The sequence below is a fragment of the Aphanomyces invadans genome (assembly GCF_000520115.1).
Source record: "Aphanomyces invadans strain NJM9701 unplaced genomic scaffold supercont1.13, whole genome shotgun sequence".
Taxonomy (NCBI): Eukaryota; Oomycota; class Saprolegniomycetes; order Saprolegniales; family Verrucalvaceae; genus Aphanomyces; species Aphanomyces invadans.
In genome coordinates this window covers 154,127-170,499 of record NW_008580158.1, presented here as the reverse complement: position 1 = coordinate 170,499, position 16,373 = coordinate 154,127, and the positions used below count along the sequence as shown (strand labels likewise).

The window sequence follows — 16,373 nt, the reverse complement described above, 5'->3', positions numbered from 1 at the left end:
TCTCAAATTTTGTCCAAATTAGACGAAATTCCGACATATGTTAATGCCGTTGAGAGTGAAATCTTCCAAGCTCTGGACATAGCAGTCGGCATAGATGGCATAGAAACCGCACAATCTCTATGGTGGAATCAAACAACGAACCGTGGTCCTCCAGCAGGCACTACGTCGCTGCCCCTGCAACGTGGGCAAATCAGTAATCAATGTGATTCCCAAGTTACAATTACTTCGTACCTCGAAGTGCATCTTCATTCAAAGTCGTTAAATCATTGCTAGTTTTAAATCTCATTCGTGGTGAAGTCCAATTTGTGAACGTAAGTTTTCGTTGAGAGCAGATATGAACAATTTTTATTGGCTAAAACGTTGCGTTTTCGAATTCTTCTCCATGATTGGTTCATTGGCACGGGCGAGAGTGCCTTGCATTGTGCCAGTTCCGACGTTTGCATCAAGCGAAGTGCTACACAATGACGATGTAAGTGGATCGATCCATGGCAAGTGAGGTGCCGTCACAGCGATTGATCATGTGTGTGATAGTCTATGCTGCATGTGCGGGGTATCCATCGAGTCTAACTTGGCCAATATGTGCGCGCCGTGCTTGTCGACTGAAGTCGACATTGCGGAAGGCATTTCGAAAGAGTGCACGCTGATTCAATGCAGTGGGTGCTTGCGTTTCCAACGAAGCACGGGGGCAAAGGGGACAAACGGAATCTTTGCGGAATGCCCGTTGGAGTCCCTCGATCTCATGGCGCTGTGCTTAAAGAAGATCCACGGTCTCAACCGGGATGTCAAGCTCGTCGACGCGAGTTTCATCTGGACTGAGCCGCACAGCAAACGCATTAAGCTCAAACTCACGATTCGCAAGGAGGTTTGTGTTATCGCTCGATTCGTCCATGTTGACATGGTGGCGTGTACAGGCCATTCGCAATGCGATCCTCCAAAAGTCGTTCATTGTGACGTTCGTGGTGGAGAATCTCAAGTGTGCGGACTGCTCCAAACAGTACAACAACTCGACGTGGAAAGCTGTGGTCCAGATCCGACAAAAGGTTTGATCCCAAACTCGACTCCGTGCTCACCTGTCGAGACAGGTGCCGCACAAACGAACTTTCTACCACCTCGAGCAAATCATCCTGAAGCATGGGGCCCATACCCGCGCGATCGGGATGACCGCCGAGAAAGACGGGATGGACTTTTTCTTCAACGAAAAGAACAGCGCAGAACGGTTCGCCGCGTTCCTGAGCCAACATGTGCCTACAAGAACTAAGTCAGCGCGGAAGTTAATCTCGTCCGACAACCATAATAACACGGCCAATGTCAAGCTAACGGTGAACGTCGAGCTGGCGCCTATTTGTAAGGACGACCTTGTCATTCTCGATAAGCGGCTCTCTCAAATTTGCGGCTCCAACCTCGTCCTCGTTACTCGGGTCACAACTCAGATCCACATCCTCGACCCTCTCTCCGGCCGCCGGTACGACGACACATTCGATTCCCAAGTTGAGATATCGTATTCAATGGCGAATGGTGCTGCCCACTAAATGTAGTCATGCCTGCGACTCCTCGTTTGGTGTTGAATGTGGGTGGTTGAAATGGTTTGGCATTTGCAAATCTGCTTGTGCTTTTGAATTGGTGAAATGTGCATGTACTGACGACGCCTTGCAGCGCTGAGATCCCGTGCGATCGGTACTGGAAGACTCCGTTTGAAGCGCTCGACAGTGCGTCGTCCATGGTGGAGCTCGTCGTGCTCAACGTCGAATTGGTTGACGAACCACATCGCCACAAACCATCCGCCGAGATGGTGAAGGAGGCATCAGCGCCCCACGCTGCTGGTGCACCTGAGGACCTCATGGCAGTTGTCGAAGTCGCTCGCGTGTCGGACTTTGGAATCAACGACACGACGTTTTCCGTGACCACCCATCTCGGTCGGTACCTGTCGGCGGGAGACTTTGTCAAGGGCTACGACTTGAGTCGTTGCAACTTTGGGACGCAGCAACTGTACTACCTCGAGTCGGACCTCCCTGACATCCTTCTCGTCCGACGCGTGTACCCGAAGAAGGACGCCGGGGACCAGAAACAGAGCAAAAAGGGCACTCGACGGAAGTCCATGTTGGCTCGCGGCGGGAAGGACAAGGACATTGAACGAGAGGAGGCCGAATACGAGGCATTCATGGACGACTACGAAGAGGACGAAGAAGCTGCTGCGGGCGACGATCATGACGTTGCTCTTTCTGTTCACGACAGGATCGACGAAACTAGCGAGGCGTTGGCACGTGTGGTGGTCCATGAGTAGTTAGTTTGTATCCACTGTTGGATAGCCTGTAAGCTTCGGAATCTTCTTGGACGGAAGGCTGCATGCACTGCTCCAAAAATCAAGGATGACGCGCTGCGCTGACAAAGCGACGATGCCTTGGTGACCAAGGTAATAATAATGATGAAAAGCGTTCGTTTTTGCAATGCTTGACGTGCTGCACAGTGTCCAGAAACCCAAAGAATGGCCATGGAAAAGGTCACGTGTAGAGATAGGTGTTTACGCTGGAGACGGTCCTGTTTACCACCCATACTTTGCTTGTGTCTCTCGCTTCGATTTGACCGATTGCGCCTTGCTGTCCATGAGATCGAACTCGCGCAACTTGGCATCGAATGTGAGCTGGTTGAGTTGATGGCGCTGGCGCTGCAACCTACAAGGCACGCGCGAGCGACCTGTCATGACCGAATTCTCGAAATTTAGACGATACCGTGTCGGCTTGTACGACGAAATGACGTAGCCGCCTTCTGTTTCTGTCCCGGCCATGCTTGCAAGGACTTGGGCCTACGTGGTTGATGGATGTGCACCGCTTTTATATGCGCAACGACCATACCTCTCTGTCGTGGGCATAACCCCGTCCGTCAATGGGTGGCTGCCACGAGTCCGGAGCTACAGCCTTGACTTCTGTAATCTACGATGCATCCTCAGCATCCCATAATTGCAGGAGCTGAAACAAACGCGTGCGTTCAGTCCTATTTACCTTGCCTGCCACTGCGTCGAACTTGCCTTGTTGAAGGAGTCGCTCGAGCTCCCGGTCGTTGTTCCGGCGGCGTTTCGTACCCTAATACATCGAGATGACCTTGTGAGGAATGATTCAATTGAATGGACCAACGCACGCGTCCGTAATCTTCAGCTGCATGCTCGTCGTCGAAACTATAAGTGGACACGTAGTCGGGGTCGTACACTTGGGAGACGTCTGCGATCGCTGGTGCCGGTGGTGCCTGCAGAAAGCGTGACAGGGAAATGGGTAGTAGAGAACGGATACGTCTTACGGGGACGTGTTTCGAAACAGGCGCATGTGCGTCTCTGTGTTGAGGCGATTGGCGTACAGGCAGAGCAAGTCTTGGAGGCGGCAGAAAACTCAACAGTGTGTCGCCCGCAGGAGGCTTTGAAACGGGTTGTTTTCGCACGGGAGCAGGATTTTTTGTGTCCGTATCAGATTCATCATCACTGTTCAAGGCGCGGCCTCGTTCAAGCAACTTTTGGATCTCAGGAGGCAAATGCAGCGTTTTCTTCGCCTTCTTCTTGGGTGGTCCACTATGCGTTTGGATAGGTGTCGTCGCAGGGGGTTCGAGAACGTCTTTAATTGGAGGTCCCGGGCAACATTTTGCCTTGACGACAGACTTGCTCGACGAAGCTACGCTTGCCTCGGTCTCGACCAGCCCATCGCTGTCGGAGTCGGACCCATAGTCCGCGACAAGCGACATCTTGCACAAGAATCGTAGAATACAATGACACGGGTACTCTCAAATGTGATACTGTATACTTTGCAAGGATATTACATTGTGAAGGTTTTTTGCACCTCCTCGGCCCCAGCCAACAGCCATGCGGTCGCGATCGTTCGCACCAAAAGCATTAGGAATACATGGATGCAACTTGTGGCCTGACCTGTGTTTGGCGATACTGCCTGCTTGCCACGCCGCCGTTGCCTCTGCTAGTTCAGTTGCCATGAGTGGTTACGCGGTATTAGAATCCTGGCCATTCATTGGACCACGAATTGGTTCGTTTCACAAGTCAGCCAATCAAAACACTGGCCAGGGAAGAAGCGCCGATGACTTGCGGAACTAGCGTGTTGGCGAGCCATGCCTTGTCGAGTGGTACACGTGGGGGTAGTCTTGGCCCGTGTCGACGAAGGAGCAGCGAGCTCGACTTGTGGCCTGGTTGCTCGCTCGCCCTTTGCTGCGACTCGGGTGGTTGGTGAAGGCCTATCCGACCATCAACCGCTCGTCGTCGGATTCCGTGGAAAGAAGACATGATGGTTTATGAACGCATGTAAATTGTAATGGTGTCTGTAGTACGAGGAACTTCCGCGACGTATCGACGTCAAATGAATTCATCCTTCTTGGGTTTCTTCCTGTCCGTGTCGAGGGGGCCGTCTGTCGGTGACACTTGGGTCTTGGGGTTCTTGGGTGACGTGCTGTGGATTGGGCTATCTAGCACAACTTCGTCTAGATCGTCGTCGGCTTTTTGTTGGAACTGTTCTTCGTCTGAGTCGTCCGTGTTCCATGCGTCGGAAGGAGTGGCCGCCTAGAAGAGAAATCGCCATGAGATTGGTACGGCCCAGCCTGCAATCAAGTTGGGGGCTTACGTTGGCGAGCTCCAAGTACTTGCCGGACGCGGTGGATCCCCCGCTGTCCTCGCTCGATCCTTGGAGAAGGTACACGATGCCGCTGATCGTGATGACCCCGCCCGCCGTGAACATGTACTTCTCAAGAGACGTCATGCTCACGTACTCTTCGAAGTACATGATCCCGCCAAGGACACTCATCAGGATCCAGAAACTTTGGTACACCGGGATCACGACCAGCGCGTCAAAGCGCTTCAACCCGCCGTTCAAGAACGAGATCTGACACAGCAGGCACGTGACCAAGCCGGCAATGATCACGTAGGTTGTGATGTGAACAAAGGCATCGGCGCCGTCGCCCCAGATCGCAGACTTGAGAAGCTCGACTGTCGACTTGGCCAGCAACACGCTCTGGCCGCCAAATGTGCCCGCGATCCCGCCGTAGCACACGATGTGGAAAAACCCGTCCTCGTACACGTGGTTCTTTTCAATGTATCGCGTCGCTCCAAACATAATGAGCAGGAAGAGCACGACGCACGTGATGTACGCGTACATGACGGGCGTCTGGTAGAGCAAGATGAGGTCGTCCAGGTCGTAGGTGGGCGTGGAGTGGCCGGCAAAGATGACGGTGATCGTGACCCCAACAAAGATGATTGCAGTCGCGACCAAGTTGCGACGGGTGACCTTCTCTTTGTGAAAAAATGGGGCAATGAACATGTTCCAAACGAGAGAGAGTGCAGCGAGCGGCGCCAAGAGCGTCTGCGGCGCCATCCCGAACGCGACAAAATCGAGAATTGACCCAAGAATCACAAACACCATGCCGAGGACCCACAGCGGTTGCTGGAACGACGTCTTGTTCGAGTTGGAGTGCTGCGACAGCGAGTACTTTTGCAAATTGATCCCGACAGAGTTGAGAATGGAAAACACGAGCGAGATCGAGAACCCGGCGATCCACATGCCGACAGCAGGGCCCTTGTAGTCGACTTGGAAGCACTTTGGCGCTGGCTCAAATTCGTCTGCGCGCTGGCTGGCGCAGAATCCCGCCATCTGCGGACACTGCTTCCTGATGCTTTCTTGGCACGACTTGACACAGAGTCGGTTGAAGTCACTGCCGATCTCGCAAACAGGGAAATGGAGCGCGCATTGGAGTCGACGCATGATGATATGACATGGGTCCGTTTCGTTCATGAGAAACGTGTTGGTCTGCGGGAACACGGAAGCAAAGCCTGTGAACTTACCCTCGTCATCCACGTACGTCGTGCGATTCGCGTCGGGATTCATCATGCTAATGAACCCTTTTGCTGCAGCAATGTCTTGTGCCTCCCAAGACTCTTCAGTGCGGCACGTCGCGAACGAAACGTGCTTGCAAAACCCAATGCCTTCGGGGGTCCCGCACGAGTTTGGGCATTCCATTGCTGCGGCAAAGTTAGCGCCGAAGACAAATACCCACGCCACCAGGGCAAGCCATCGTCTCTGCTGCTGCCGTGCCTCCATGAAGAGCTCGCTGACGTGGTACTTTCGTCGAGCAAAGGTGGTGAGCGCTGCTCGATCTGGTCGGTCGAGTAGAATTGACGTGCGAAACGAACGCACCATCACAGGTCGTGCCACGGATTCAGTTTTTTTTCTGCAATAATATTATTCATATCCGTCATACAATCCCATATTTAATTTTTCATAATGATAAAAGTGTCGACTTTCCATCGGCTCGATTTAAAACATGAAACCCCACCATTTTCGCCGCGTGGACTCCCACGATGCTAACCGACTGAGTCCACGGTCCCAGCTTCGTCCCCATCCGTCAGAAATCAGCCGCCTAGCGTTATAGACTAAGCCCACGATCATACCCCTTGACTGCTTCGTGGAAGGAGGCATTTCGCATGAAGCAGGGCTTCGGTCCAGAATTCGATTCGCGACGACGCTTCACACTATTTAAAACTTTCCAAGTATTAGTGTAACCCCGGGGAAGCAGAATTCCCATATCCGGCAGTTACAGTCGAGTTTTGAGATGGTGTCGGCCTTGGCCGCCGGTAGTGTGGCAGCTATTGTGCTCCTTGCCCTCAGTGTCGCGATATGGAGTACGTACTCGCCGTGGATGATGGGGCGAGAGAGGGGCCATGGTGTGAAGGCAGATGCGCTGGCCACACAAGTCGGCGCCATCGTGTCGGCAGCCAGTACCACATACATCCTCGTGCGGTCGTTGAGCGCCAAAGAGAACCAGTTCCGGTGGCATCCAAACCCCCTCTTATTCTGGAAAGCTGCAGTGGATGGTGTCTACGCGCTGCAGCTGTGCGTCCAGGCATTGCACATTCGTCTTGCACCACCATCGGTCGAAGCGGCATTGATCCAGAGCACATTGTACACATCCGAGAGCTGGTTCGTCCTCATCTCGTACGATCTGTACGCGTGCGGGACGAATCCCTTTCAAAACACGGCAAATAGTATCAAGTGGTACCACGCGATTGCATGGAGTGTGGGAGGAGTTGCAGGGCTCGCGTCCTGGACAAACATTGCCACCACCGCGACGCCTACGACCGACGACGTCATGGACGCCACTGAATGGACACTCGGCCACTTTTACATGTATGTGACGATGTGCGTCCTTTGCACCTGTGTGTTTCTCATCCTGGAGAACCCGTCCCAACCGCCAGTCGGTGGCCATAAAGATGCCTTGCGCACGCGCAGTTCCATGCTGCACGCATCGCGCACGTTCACGATCTTCTACGGCGTGTACCAGCTTGTAACGATTGTGTTGTGGACCACTTTGGCGCTGTCGCAGTGGTCCGTGTCGGGTGGAAGCATCCATGTCGCGTTCAACCTACTGGTCGGGGCCCGAGGATTCATGGACCTCGTGACGTGGCACGTGATCAACTCGCGATCGTTTGTTTTGTATTCGACATTCCAACGTTTGCCGACCGGTAGCGTGAGCGGAAACGAAGCGTTCTTGGACGGCGTATCGCTCAACCCAGAGTTCAACGTGGCGCTGCGGAAAGAGGTGCTGCACTTCACGAAGAGAGGCATCGTCGCAGCGTCGCTGTCGACAAGCTCCTCGACAAGCAATCGGCGGATCCAGCTCAGCTTGCACGAGCTTGGTATGGACTTGCGGTACTGCCATCTCTCTTCGCAGAGATATACCCACGACTGAATTGATTATCCCACAGGTTCGATGCGTACTACCCCCACCTTTTCCGCGACATCCGCCACGGCTATCACCTGGACGAAGCCAAGTACCGCGATTCCTTCCTCTCCACGTGCCACGAACGCGTCGGCCATGGAGGGTCGAGTGGCGCATTCATGTTTTGCACGGCCGACTACCTCTTCCTTGTCAAGACGATCACGAAAGCCGAGCGCCGCGTCCTGCTCAAGATGCTCCCCGAGTACATTACGTTTCTCAAACAGCACCCGGGAACCCTCTTGACCCGCTACTATGGCTGTCACGCCATCCACATGTACCGGCAGACGTTTTACTTTGTCGTGATGAGCAATGCGATGGGCCACGTGGACATGCACCAGTCGTTCGACTTGAAAGGGTCGTGGGTTCACCGGCACGCCAAGGTGAAATGCTTTGGCTCGTTGCTGAATTTGGTCACAACGTTGCTGTGACGGCGTAGACAACGCCACCTGGTGCGCCAGAGGTATGCACGTATTGTGGGGTCGCGTACCCGTCTGGATCAAGGTAAACCAGCACAAAGGAAGGGAACGATGTGTGTGATGGTGGTGTTTGAACAAAGGGTCATGCCATGCTTTTTGCGTAGGCAATCGTGTCGTCAAAGCATTCGCGGGGAGCATTTGCCCCACCGTGTGCTCAAAGACAACGACTTGCAGGGAAAGCTGCAGCTGGCACCGTCCACCGCCCAAGCCATTGTGACGCAGCTTGCGCAAGACAGCGACTTTCTACGAGACCAAGGGATTACTGACTATAGCTTGCTCTTGAGCGTCCACACGGCGCAATTTCGGGTGCATGCAGATTCAGTGCACGTGACTCCGACTAGTCGACACCACCCGCCGCGGCTCTATCAGCAATTCCACAGTTCGACGCATGCAGCGGGCGTGGTGTTTGACACATCGGCACTTTGTTCTTCGACAGCTCGAGCCGGCTCGACATCGACAATTACTTCCTCGTCCAGTCAAGTGTATTCGATCCATGACAAGCCAAGCAGCCACCGGCACAGCCACGACGACAGCGTCCCCGATGACGACGACAGCGTATGCATTTTCTTCGCGGGAACTTGGCCATGCCTTGATGACACCCTGACTACGTAGTCGCCGAGCGGGGCGTCATTTTACCGCAGTTGTCGGTACTCCATTCACGACGACGAGGACATGCGAGTGACGAGACCGCTCGCATCGTCGTACCGCAAATCCAGCCTCGATTTCGGCACATTTAACAACGTGACGAGCCACCACGACGTGGCTGCATCCCTGTGGACTGGGTCCCGCGACGGAATAACGCCTGGAATCAAGGCGTCGGCTGTCGTTGGCCCAGACTTTTATACCATGGGCATTATCGACTTGCTGCAGACATGGACATGGCAAAAGCGCGTCGAACGGTGGTGGAAGGTGTTTGTTCTTCGGCTCGATGGCCGGGGTATCTCGGCCGCCCCGCCCGCGCTCTATGCCACGCGATTTCAGGCCAAGATGCGGAACTTGATGCTATCGATCGACGGGGACCACCAACTGGATGCACGTCGGCAGATTGGCCACGTGGAGGTAGATGCTAGAATCGAAACACTGTAGAGGAAATACATGATGGATCGTGTTGATGGCTGATGAGTTATCGGGGTGGACCTCAGCTGAGCACACGGACATGCTATTGCTTGCCGAGGGCTTCATATTCCTGGATCCACTGCAGCGCCTGGAAACCGTTGTGAATCGTCACGGCGTACTCCATGTCGCCGTTTGCATCCACGTCGCCGAGCGCCAACAGTGTCGACACATGCTTGGACGAGATCTTGGGAAACGCGTTCTACATGGATGCACAAGCCGCTCAGGTAAGAGAAGTGGAGTCAGCGCCGAGGGGACCTGGATAGCTTCGACAACTTCGTGTCGGGGCACGCTGCCACGATGAGTCTCGTCGATCGCTTCAAACGCAATCCCGAGGGCGTTCTACGAGAATGCCAAAGTTTGTAAAGACCTGATAGTGTGTCAGCACCTCAAACTCGTGCTGGTTCATGCCCTGCACGGTAAAATATTCTTCCGTGCTGCGATACACTGGCACGATCTGCGCCATCTTGGCTTGATGGTCGTAGTCGAGGAAATGGAGCGCCATGGTCGAAATGTTCTTGACAAATCGTTCGTACGCGACGGCATCATCTTCTTCTTCTTGAGCTTCGGACATGAGCGCAATGATTTGGATCCGTGTGAGGCCGAGACCCGCCGACCGCAGTAGTGTCTTGATCGCTGCAAACGACAGGAACCCCGTGCTGTCCTCGTCACCACTGGGGGCACCACTCTTTTCAACCCCATTCGTAATGAATGGGGATCTACCTACCTCGCCAGCGCCCGAGTCAGCACCGTCTCGATCTGATCTTCCGTCCTCGGCATGTCGAGCAGATCGTTGGCGGCTGCATGCACGAGCACGTCAAATACAATCGGAATCACATCGTTGTACGCAACCCGCCCAGCTTCGTCGCTCGGCGTGTCAAACAACACCAAATTGGTCTCTTTTCGGGTCAGGCCCAGGTCTGCGTCCTATACAACTCACGCAGCGCTTGACCTCACGTTTGGCAGCATTCCTACCAGAATGCTTGGATGAGCGTACCTGAAGGCATCCCATGAACTCGGTCCGGCTCAATGAGCCCGTGTTGTCTGTGTCGATGTTGTGCAGGATCTCCCGCAGTAAGCTCTCGAACTCGTCCCGCAGTAAGCCATGCGAAAGGCTGTGCGGCGTGGCCACAATGACTTCTTTGGATGCCCCTGCGTCGTGTGACTCGATGTTCTACGTCGAACACGGTAAGAAGCATGACCAGGCACCGAAGTGATGGGTACTGTTCGTACTCGCTTCTTCTTCAATGTCGAAATGACCCGCAGCGCCGACGGAATAAAGGCTAGGGTAGCATGCCGTCACTTCAAAAACGGTAACTCTGTCGACTCGAGCGAGGGGGTGCACTACGTACACGCGTACGAAAACGTGCCATTGTCCATTTCGTCAGCTTCCGCAGCACACTTCTTGAGCTCGAGTGGATGCAAGCGCAGGTAGTCGCCAATTTCGTGGAACACCTACTCGTTTGCCGACAACGTGAAGAAAGGATTTGGTGAAGCGTTGCCGAAGCACACACACACACCCGCTTGAACTCGCCTTCGTCCAAGTCGCCAACACTTCCAGGATCGGACGCTCGAAAGATCTGCCACATGTACTCTTCGATTTCGTCATCCGTCATGGTCATGTACACTTCCTTTTCGTTTTGGGGTCCGTTGTGCACCCCCGAGTTTTTCTCCGTCACGTCGGTGAAGTACTTGATCCCGAACTGGAGGATGTCGGCCCGCGTTTTGACCTTGTCTTGCTGGCGCAGCACTTCCCGCGCAAAACTGCGCAGGAGCTCCGGGAACTCGGCGGGAACTTTGATGTTTTTGGCGTACCGCGATGCCATCCTGGTGCTGGTTTGTTCGTGCCGCTCTTGTCGCTGTGCCACCTCCGAAAAGTCGCGATCTCTTCTTTATCCGGAGCGGTGGTTCGAATTCAAGTATCCGGATGGCAAGATTCTCCCACGACGGGCGGGAAATTTGAATGCACCACACGGCCCAAGTGTCCGTGCGGCGGTCCCCCCAAGCGATCGCTGCCATGGACGCGCGGGCAGCTTCCCATGCTCATGCGTATGGCATAGATGCCCTACCGTGCTCTGTGTTAGTGAGTTGTCGGAATCGTTCAGCTGCCGAAGAGAGTCGAATGCAACGATGTGGCTACATGCATGTGGTATATGGATCGCGCATGACTCATTCGCTTTGTCGACAGATTGAGGACAAAAGGTGTTCATTCTAGGCATACCCTGTTAATTTCTTGACGGAGCTACATCTACAAGACACAGATTACTCCGTTATGCTTGTGGATTGTGAGCCAGGGTTCCATCCCGAGTTTCCCTTTGCAGGGATCTTGTCCAAGGAAGCGTCATATGATCATCACATGCCGTTCCTGACAGGTAGGTTTTCCCACTTGGATATGCAATCAACAAAATGCACATGTACCTTCCATGCGTACAGCAACAATCCACATGAATTACGAAGGTACGAGAGTCGTCAGTCGAGTACGAGTCAGTTGTCCGACAGGCATCGCCGCCTCTAAATCAAGTCGTGGAGACGACGATTGGACAAACTACGAGCTCAGCCCTTGGTGCATTGCAGTGGTTCTCGTTGTGTTCATCACCGTTTCCTCCTTCTGGCTCAGAAAGAACCCTCATTGTGCGTCGTCCGTGAACCATGACGGCGATGTCGATGATGATGATCACTCTGGGCCATCTTTGGTCACTGGCAGAGCCATCGAGTCAAACGCACGTAGTTCCAACAACCATTCCGTCGTTTACCGTAGCCGAGAGACAACGTCCTCAACACGGCCACCGGCGCTAACTGGTTTGCCAACAGGTCTGAGGTCCAACAGCACGACCCCGCACAGTGACAGCGACCGACCTAACACCCCCGTCGCCGATCACTCTGCGAGCCTGCTCCTTCTAGCGCGCGACATCGGACTCGTCGGTAAGTCGCAGCCCTTCTCTCTTCAGTTGTTCATGCAAACCTGTGACCACTTGACATTCCATGACCACCGCACTGCCAGTGGATGATTCTTCCACGCTGGCCAAGTACGACGTTGACGGTAGCGACGTGCCAGCGTTGGCGCCGCTTCTCGCCGAAGAAGGTTCGTCGGGATTCCTTCCACACAAACTTCTCTCAGCTCATCCATCAGACGAATCGTCGTGGCGAGAATTCTTCGACACCCACATCTATGCCCAACGCGCGCCCCTCGACGTGCCCTCGCCTACTCCACCTTCCATCGAGCCTTTGCCACATTCCGTCGCGTCCTGCGGTGCAGCCTTGCCGCGAGACTCCACCGCGATACCACGGCTTCGCACGTTGGCGCCAAGATCGCTGCCATCGACCACAAACTCCCTCGACACTGATGTCCACGGGCTGAGTTCCCTGTGGTGATGGAAGCGTGCTCACGGCAGCGTCTATGCGCTGCGACCGATCTAGGAACTGGCGGCATCAACTCGAGAACGGAAGTACGGATGGCAATACGTGGTTAAGAAGTGATGATATCTAAAAGCGGGTGGTCCTTGGCGAGTCGTGCAGCGGCGCATACTATATCACTTTGCGCTTCTTGGCCGTGTTCATGTACGGACGGAGCACCCATTCGTTTTCAGCCTCCTTCTGATCGAATGTGCCGAGCTTGATTTGGTACAGCTGCAGCTCGAAGCGCGGTCCGCACTCGAGCAGGTCAACTTCACGCCCGGTTTTCTTGAACACGTGGTGGCGGAACGACAAAAAGTCGTCTTGGTTTGAAAACGTAATGACTCGCTTCGAGTCGGGCTTTGGCACGGGAAACAAGTGCTTCAGGATGTTGCCAACGCGTTGACCCTATTGACAAAGGTTGAGAGAGCGTGCGCGCCCGGACAGGATCGAAGCGATCACGAGACGAGGGAATAACATGGCTAGGTCGTACCAGCGGGGTTTCAAACTGGTTCAGGATGATGTGCGGATATGCTTCGGAGATGGTCGCGCGGTCTTCAATGTCATGACGCATGACAACGTTCTGCAGCGAAAAGTACGCGGTCGGTCCGTACGGCAAGTGACACACCACCAACCCGTCTGTAGCTCGAACATGACGCATGCAGTTGAGAGGAGATGCATGGGGAGGTACCTGGTTCACCGCGCGTTTCCGTGATAATGACGAGGTCCGTGAATTCGTTGGCTCGCGCCGATTCCACGAGGTCTCCGACGGTATGCGCGCCACGGTTGAGTCGGATCGCGTTGGGAAAGATTAGGCGTACTTCCTGTGCGAATTTCTTGAGTCGAGCACTGGGATCGCGGGACGTGGTGACGGCGATCTTGGGATCAAACATGCCTGCGTTCTGGTACTCGTCGTCGATATGGGACTTGGGCACGATGTGCTTGTCGTCGTCGTACTCCATTTCGGCGCGCAGCTTGTCTTCGACGCCGCGAAGTTCCGTGGGGATGGACTTGCCGCTCTCAATCGCCTTCTTCAGTTGCAACTTGCGTTCGTACTGCGCACGTTCTTGGCCTTCCAGGCCCTTGCGATACAAGTACTCGCGGCGCATGCGGACATTTCGACGCACCGACATGTCCACCCGTGATGGAAAATGGAACGGGAAACCATTGGTGGGAGAACGTGGTTGGTAAAAAAAAATTCTTTTTGACCAATCAAAAGCATTTATTTCAACCCACCAATCGTTTGGGGCGATCAAAGTTGGGATTGGTGGAGCAGCAAAAAGTTTGGCGCCGCGGTTCGGAGGAACGAAGATGACCGGCCATGAAGACGCGTCCGTGATGGAATCGTTCCGCCGAAATGTGTTGGAAAAGCCAGAGGTATGGGCTTCTTTAGACAGGAGGATGCACCGAGACGGATGACGCCATGTATAGGTCTTCTTTGCACCGTCGACAGAGCTCGCGACCGAGATCGCGCACTTCACCAAGTACTTGTTCGACCAAGGTGGACCTTGCTTCGAACAATACAATGCGATTGCTTATGCATGTTTGTCTTGTAGCCAAGAAATTCGAATCAGCCGAGAGTGCTGCGTCATCGTTAGATGCACTTTATGTGGACGGCTTCGATGCCGACCAGATTTGGGAACAGTTGAAGCTCCAGGTCCAGTGTGACCGACGTTGATGAGCATTTAACTCAAGTTGATTGTCGTGTAGAACGAACCTGTGGTGAAAGAAGTCGGGCGGCAGATCAAGAAGCTCGCCAAGAACCCGACCTCCGTGGCGTTCTTCGCAGGCGAAACGTCCGACGATGCCACGGGTGCTGGGAACAGCGAATCTGAAGGCGACATTGCAGAAGAGCAGGACAACGATATGTCGGAAGGCGAGGAAGAGGACTCTGAACCGAATGACCGCGATGACCGGGACGACGACGAAGAAGAAGACGAGGACGGCTTGGACGATGAAGACGAGTTGACGTCGGCGCCAACGAAATCGTCGACAGGCTCCAAGAAGCGCAAGCGCCGCGACTTGGAAGATGGGTTTTTCGACTGGGACGAAATGGAAAAGGCCGCGGAAGAGGTGCATCCAGTCGTTGGTTTCTCCAATGCAAGGACAATCATGTAACGAGCACTTGCATGGATGGTAGGAGGAACTGGACGATGACGAAGACGACGAGAATATCGACGATGACGCGGAAGGTGACGATGACGACGATTTCGAAGACGAAGATGACGACGGGTTGAATGAGAAAACAGCCACTTACAAAGACTTGTTCGACGAGCCCACGGAAGAGGGCGACGATGGCGACGACAATGAAGTTGACGAAGAGGTTGCCGAGGAGGAAGACGAGAAGCCATCGTCGAAGCGAAAGGCGGCGACATTGCTGACCGACGAACAAGAAGAGGAACTCGCGGAACGAGGTATTTTGTCGACACACCAACGCCGATCGAACCACTTGCATGATCAAATCAAGAGCCTCGAGGAGGAAGCGCTCGGTGATAAACCGTGGGTGCTCAAGGGCGAGGTCAAGGCGTCCGCGCGTCCGGAGAACTCGCTCCTCGAAGCAACGCTCGAGTACGACCGGCCGACCAAGGTCGCGCCCATCATCACGGTCGAGGTGACGCAGGAGTTGGAAGAGCTCATCAAGAGTCGCATCCGGGACGACAACTTCAACGACGTCGTGCGCAAGTTGGCAGTGAACGAGAATGCGCAGAAAGAAGCGACGGAGCTGTCAATGGAAAAAAGCAAAGAAGGCCTCGGTGAGATTTACGAAAAGGAGTACATGAAGACCGCGATGGGCTTCGAAGACAACTCGGAGCTGAAGAAGGAGCAGGAAGAAATCGACGTGATGTTCCAGAAGCTGTGTTGGAAGCTCGACGCCCTCACCAACTTTCACTTTACGCCGAAACCAATCGTTCGGGAAATGCATGTCACCCCCGCCGCCCCCGCAATTACGATGGAAGAGGTAAACCATCACGCGTGCATGATACTGTCGTCGGTGGTGAATTTGACGGTGATTTCCAGGCGGTCCCGATTGCCGTCAGCGATGCCAACCTCCATGCACCCGAAGAAGTGTACGACAAAAAACACAAGCGGTAGGTGATCAGTGCCGATGATGGTTTGAATCTCACGGCTGTGATTGCGCCGTACGTAGAGACGGGGTGGTTCGGTCGCGCGAAGAAATGTCACAGGATGAGCGCAAGGCTGCGCGCAACGTACGTGGGCATGGCGACTGGAAGCACACAAGTTGACGTGTGTGTGTGTGGCAATTTGTAGGCCAAGAAGCATGCCCGCCGAAAATCGCGCAAACAAAAGGAAGCGGACGAAAAGTTCGTGGCCAAAGTCAACCCGGGCATGGGCAACAAGTACGAAAAGAAGAAACTGCTCGACAGCTTGCAGGCCAAGAATGTGTCGACGGGCAAGGCGATCGAAGGATCGACGCGGCAGTTCTCCAACTCGTCCGAGTTCTTTTCCCGATTACAGGACGAGCAAAAGGCGGCAGCCGCGGGCCAAGCCCCTCGTTCGTCCTACAAGAAAAACGACCCCAAGGCGGGGCGCGGCGCGGCGTTTTACAAATTGTGATGACTATTTTACTTGCAACCAACTCGCTCTCTTTCCGTGTTGAGTCTCTGTCCCGACACCGGA

The 16,373-nt window shown here is 54.3% G+C and overlaps 8 protein-coding genes across 8 annotated transcripts; 4 read left to right on the top strand and 4 right to left on the bottom strand.

The window, feature by feature from the left end:
• The first annotated feature begins 413 nt into the window (after positions 1-413).
• On the top strand, positions 414-2,445 carry H310_07040 (hypothetical protein). Its single transcript, XM_008872315.1, has 5 exons — positions 414-469; positions 532-862; positions 912-1,040; positions 1,083-1,462; positions 1,654-2,445. The coding sequence occupies exons 1-5, from the start codon at positions 462-464 to the stop codon at positions 2,279-2,281; spliced, it is 1,476 nt and encodes a 491-aa protein (XP_008870537.1). The 5' UTR covers positions 414-461; the 3' UTR covers positions 2,282-2,445.
• Positions 2,435-3,731, bottom strand: H310_07039 (hypothetical protein). The gene is made up of 6 exons (XM_008872314.1): positions 3,289-3,731; positions 3,133-3,237; positions 2,997-3,077; positions 2,850-2,927; positions 2,727-2,800; positions 2,435-2,669 (listed from the first exon to the last, which is right to left on the bottom strand). Exons 1-6 carry the CDS (start codon positions 3,721-3,723, stop codon positions 2,540-2,542), a joined length of 903 nt encoding a protein of 300 aa, XP_008870536.1. The 5' UTR covers positions 3,724-3,731; the 3' UTR covers positions 2,435-2,539.
• A 318-nt stretch (positions 3,732-4,049) lies between these two features.
• Positions 4,050-6,166, bottom strand: H310_07038 (hypothetical protein). Its single transcript, XM_008872313.1, has 2 exons — positions 4,605-6,166; positions 4,050-4,543 (listed from the first exon to the last, which is right to left on the bottom strand). The coding sequence occupies exons 1-2, from the start codon at positions 6,072-6,074 to the stop codon at positions 4,340-4,342; spliced, it is 1,674 nt and encodes a 557-aa protein (XP_008870535.1). The 5' UTR covers positions 6,075-6,166; the 3' UTR covers positions 4,050-4,339.
• A 419-nt stretch (positions 6,167-6,585) lies between these two features.
• Positions 6,586-9,339, top strand: H310_07037 (hypothetical protein; the record flags this gene model as incomplete). The annotated part of the gene is made up of 5 exons (XM_008872312.1): positions 6,586-7,682; positions 7,739-8,132; positions 8,189-8,253; positions 8,333-8,783; positions 8,841-9,339. The coding sequence occupies 5 exons, from the start codon at positions 6,586-6,588 to the stop codon at positions 9,312-9,314; spliced, it is 2,481 nt and encodes an 826-aa protein (XP_008870534.1). The 3' UTR covers positions 9,315-9,339.
• On the bottom strand, positions 9,316-11,224 carry H310_07036 (hypothetical protein). The gene is made up of 8 exons (XM_008872311.1): positions 10,862-11,224; positions 10,694-10,796; positions 10,575-10,624; positions 10,339-10,515; positions 10,069-10,268; positions 9,730-10,015; positions 9,600-9,683; positions 9,316-9,543 (listed from the first exon to the last, which is right to left on the bottom strand). Exons 1-8 carry the CDS (start codon positions 11,165-11,167, stop codon positions 9,388-9,390), a joined length of 1,362 nt encoding a protein of 453 aa, XP_008870533.1. The 5' UTR covers positions 11,168-11,224; the 3' UTR covers positions 9,316-9,387.
• A 1,090-nt stretch (positions 11,225-12,314) lies between these two features.
• On the top strand, positions 12,315-12,889 carry H310_07035 (hypothetical protein). The gene is made up of 2 exons (XM_008872310.1): positions 12,315-12,423; positions 12,472-12,889. The coding sequence occupies exons 1-2, from the start codon at positions 12,324-12,326 to the stop codon at positions 12,711-12,713; spliced, it is 342 nt and encodes a 113-aa protein (XP_008870532.1). The 5' UTR covers positions 12,315-12,323; the 3' UTR covers positions 12,714-12,889.
• H310_07034 (hypothetical protein) lies at positions 12,867-13,867 on the bottom strand (the record flags this gene model as incomplete). Its single annotated transcript, XM_008872309.1, has 3 exons — positions 12,867-13,142; positions 13,228-13,379; positions 13,426-13,867. 3 exons carry the CDS (start codon positions 13,865-13,867, stop codon positions 12,867-12,869), a joined length of 870 nt encoding a protein of 289 aa, XP_008870531.1.
• Positions 13,868-14,000: 133 nt separating this feature from the next.
• H310_07033 (hypothetical protein) lies at positions 14,001-16,347 on the top strand. The gene is made up of 8 exons (XM_008872308.1): positions 14,001-14,111; positions 14,166-14,235; positions 14,291-14,391; positions 14,445-14,807; positions 14,875-15,693; positions 15,753-15,823; positions 15,883-15,943; positions 16,005-16,347. The coding sequence occupies exons 1-8, from the start codon at positions 14,046-14,048 to the stop codon at positions 16,308-16,310; spliced, it is 1,857 nt and encodes a 618-aa protein (XP_008870530.1). The 5' UTR covers positions 14,001-14,045; the 3' UTR covers positions 16,311-16,347.
• The last annotated feature ends 26 nt before the right edge of the window (positions 16,348-16,373 follow it).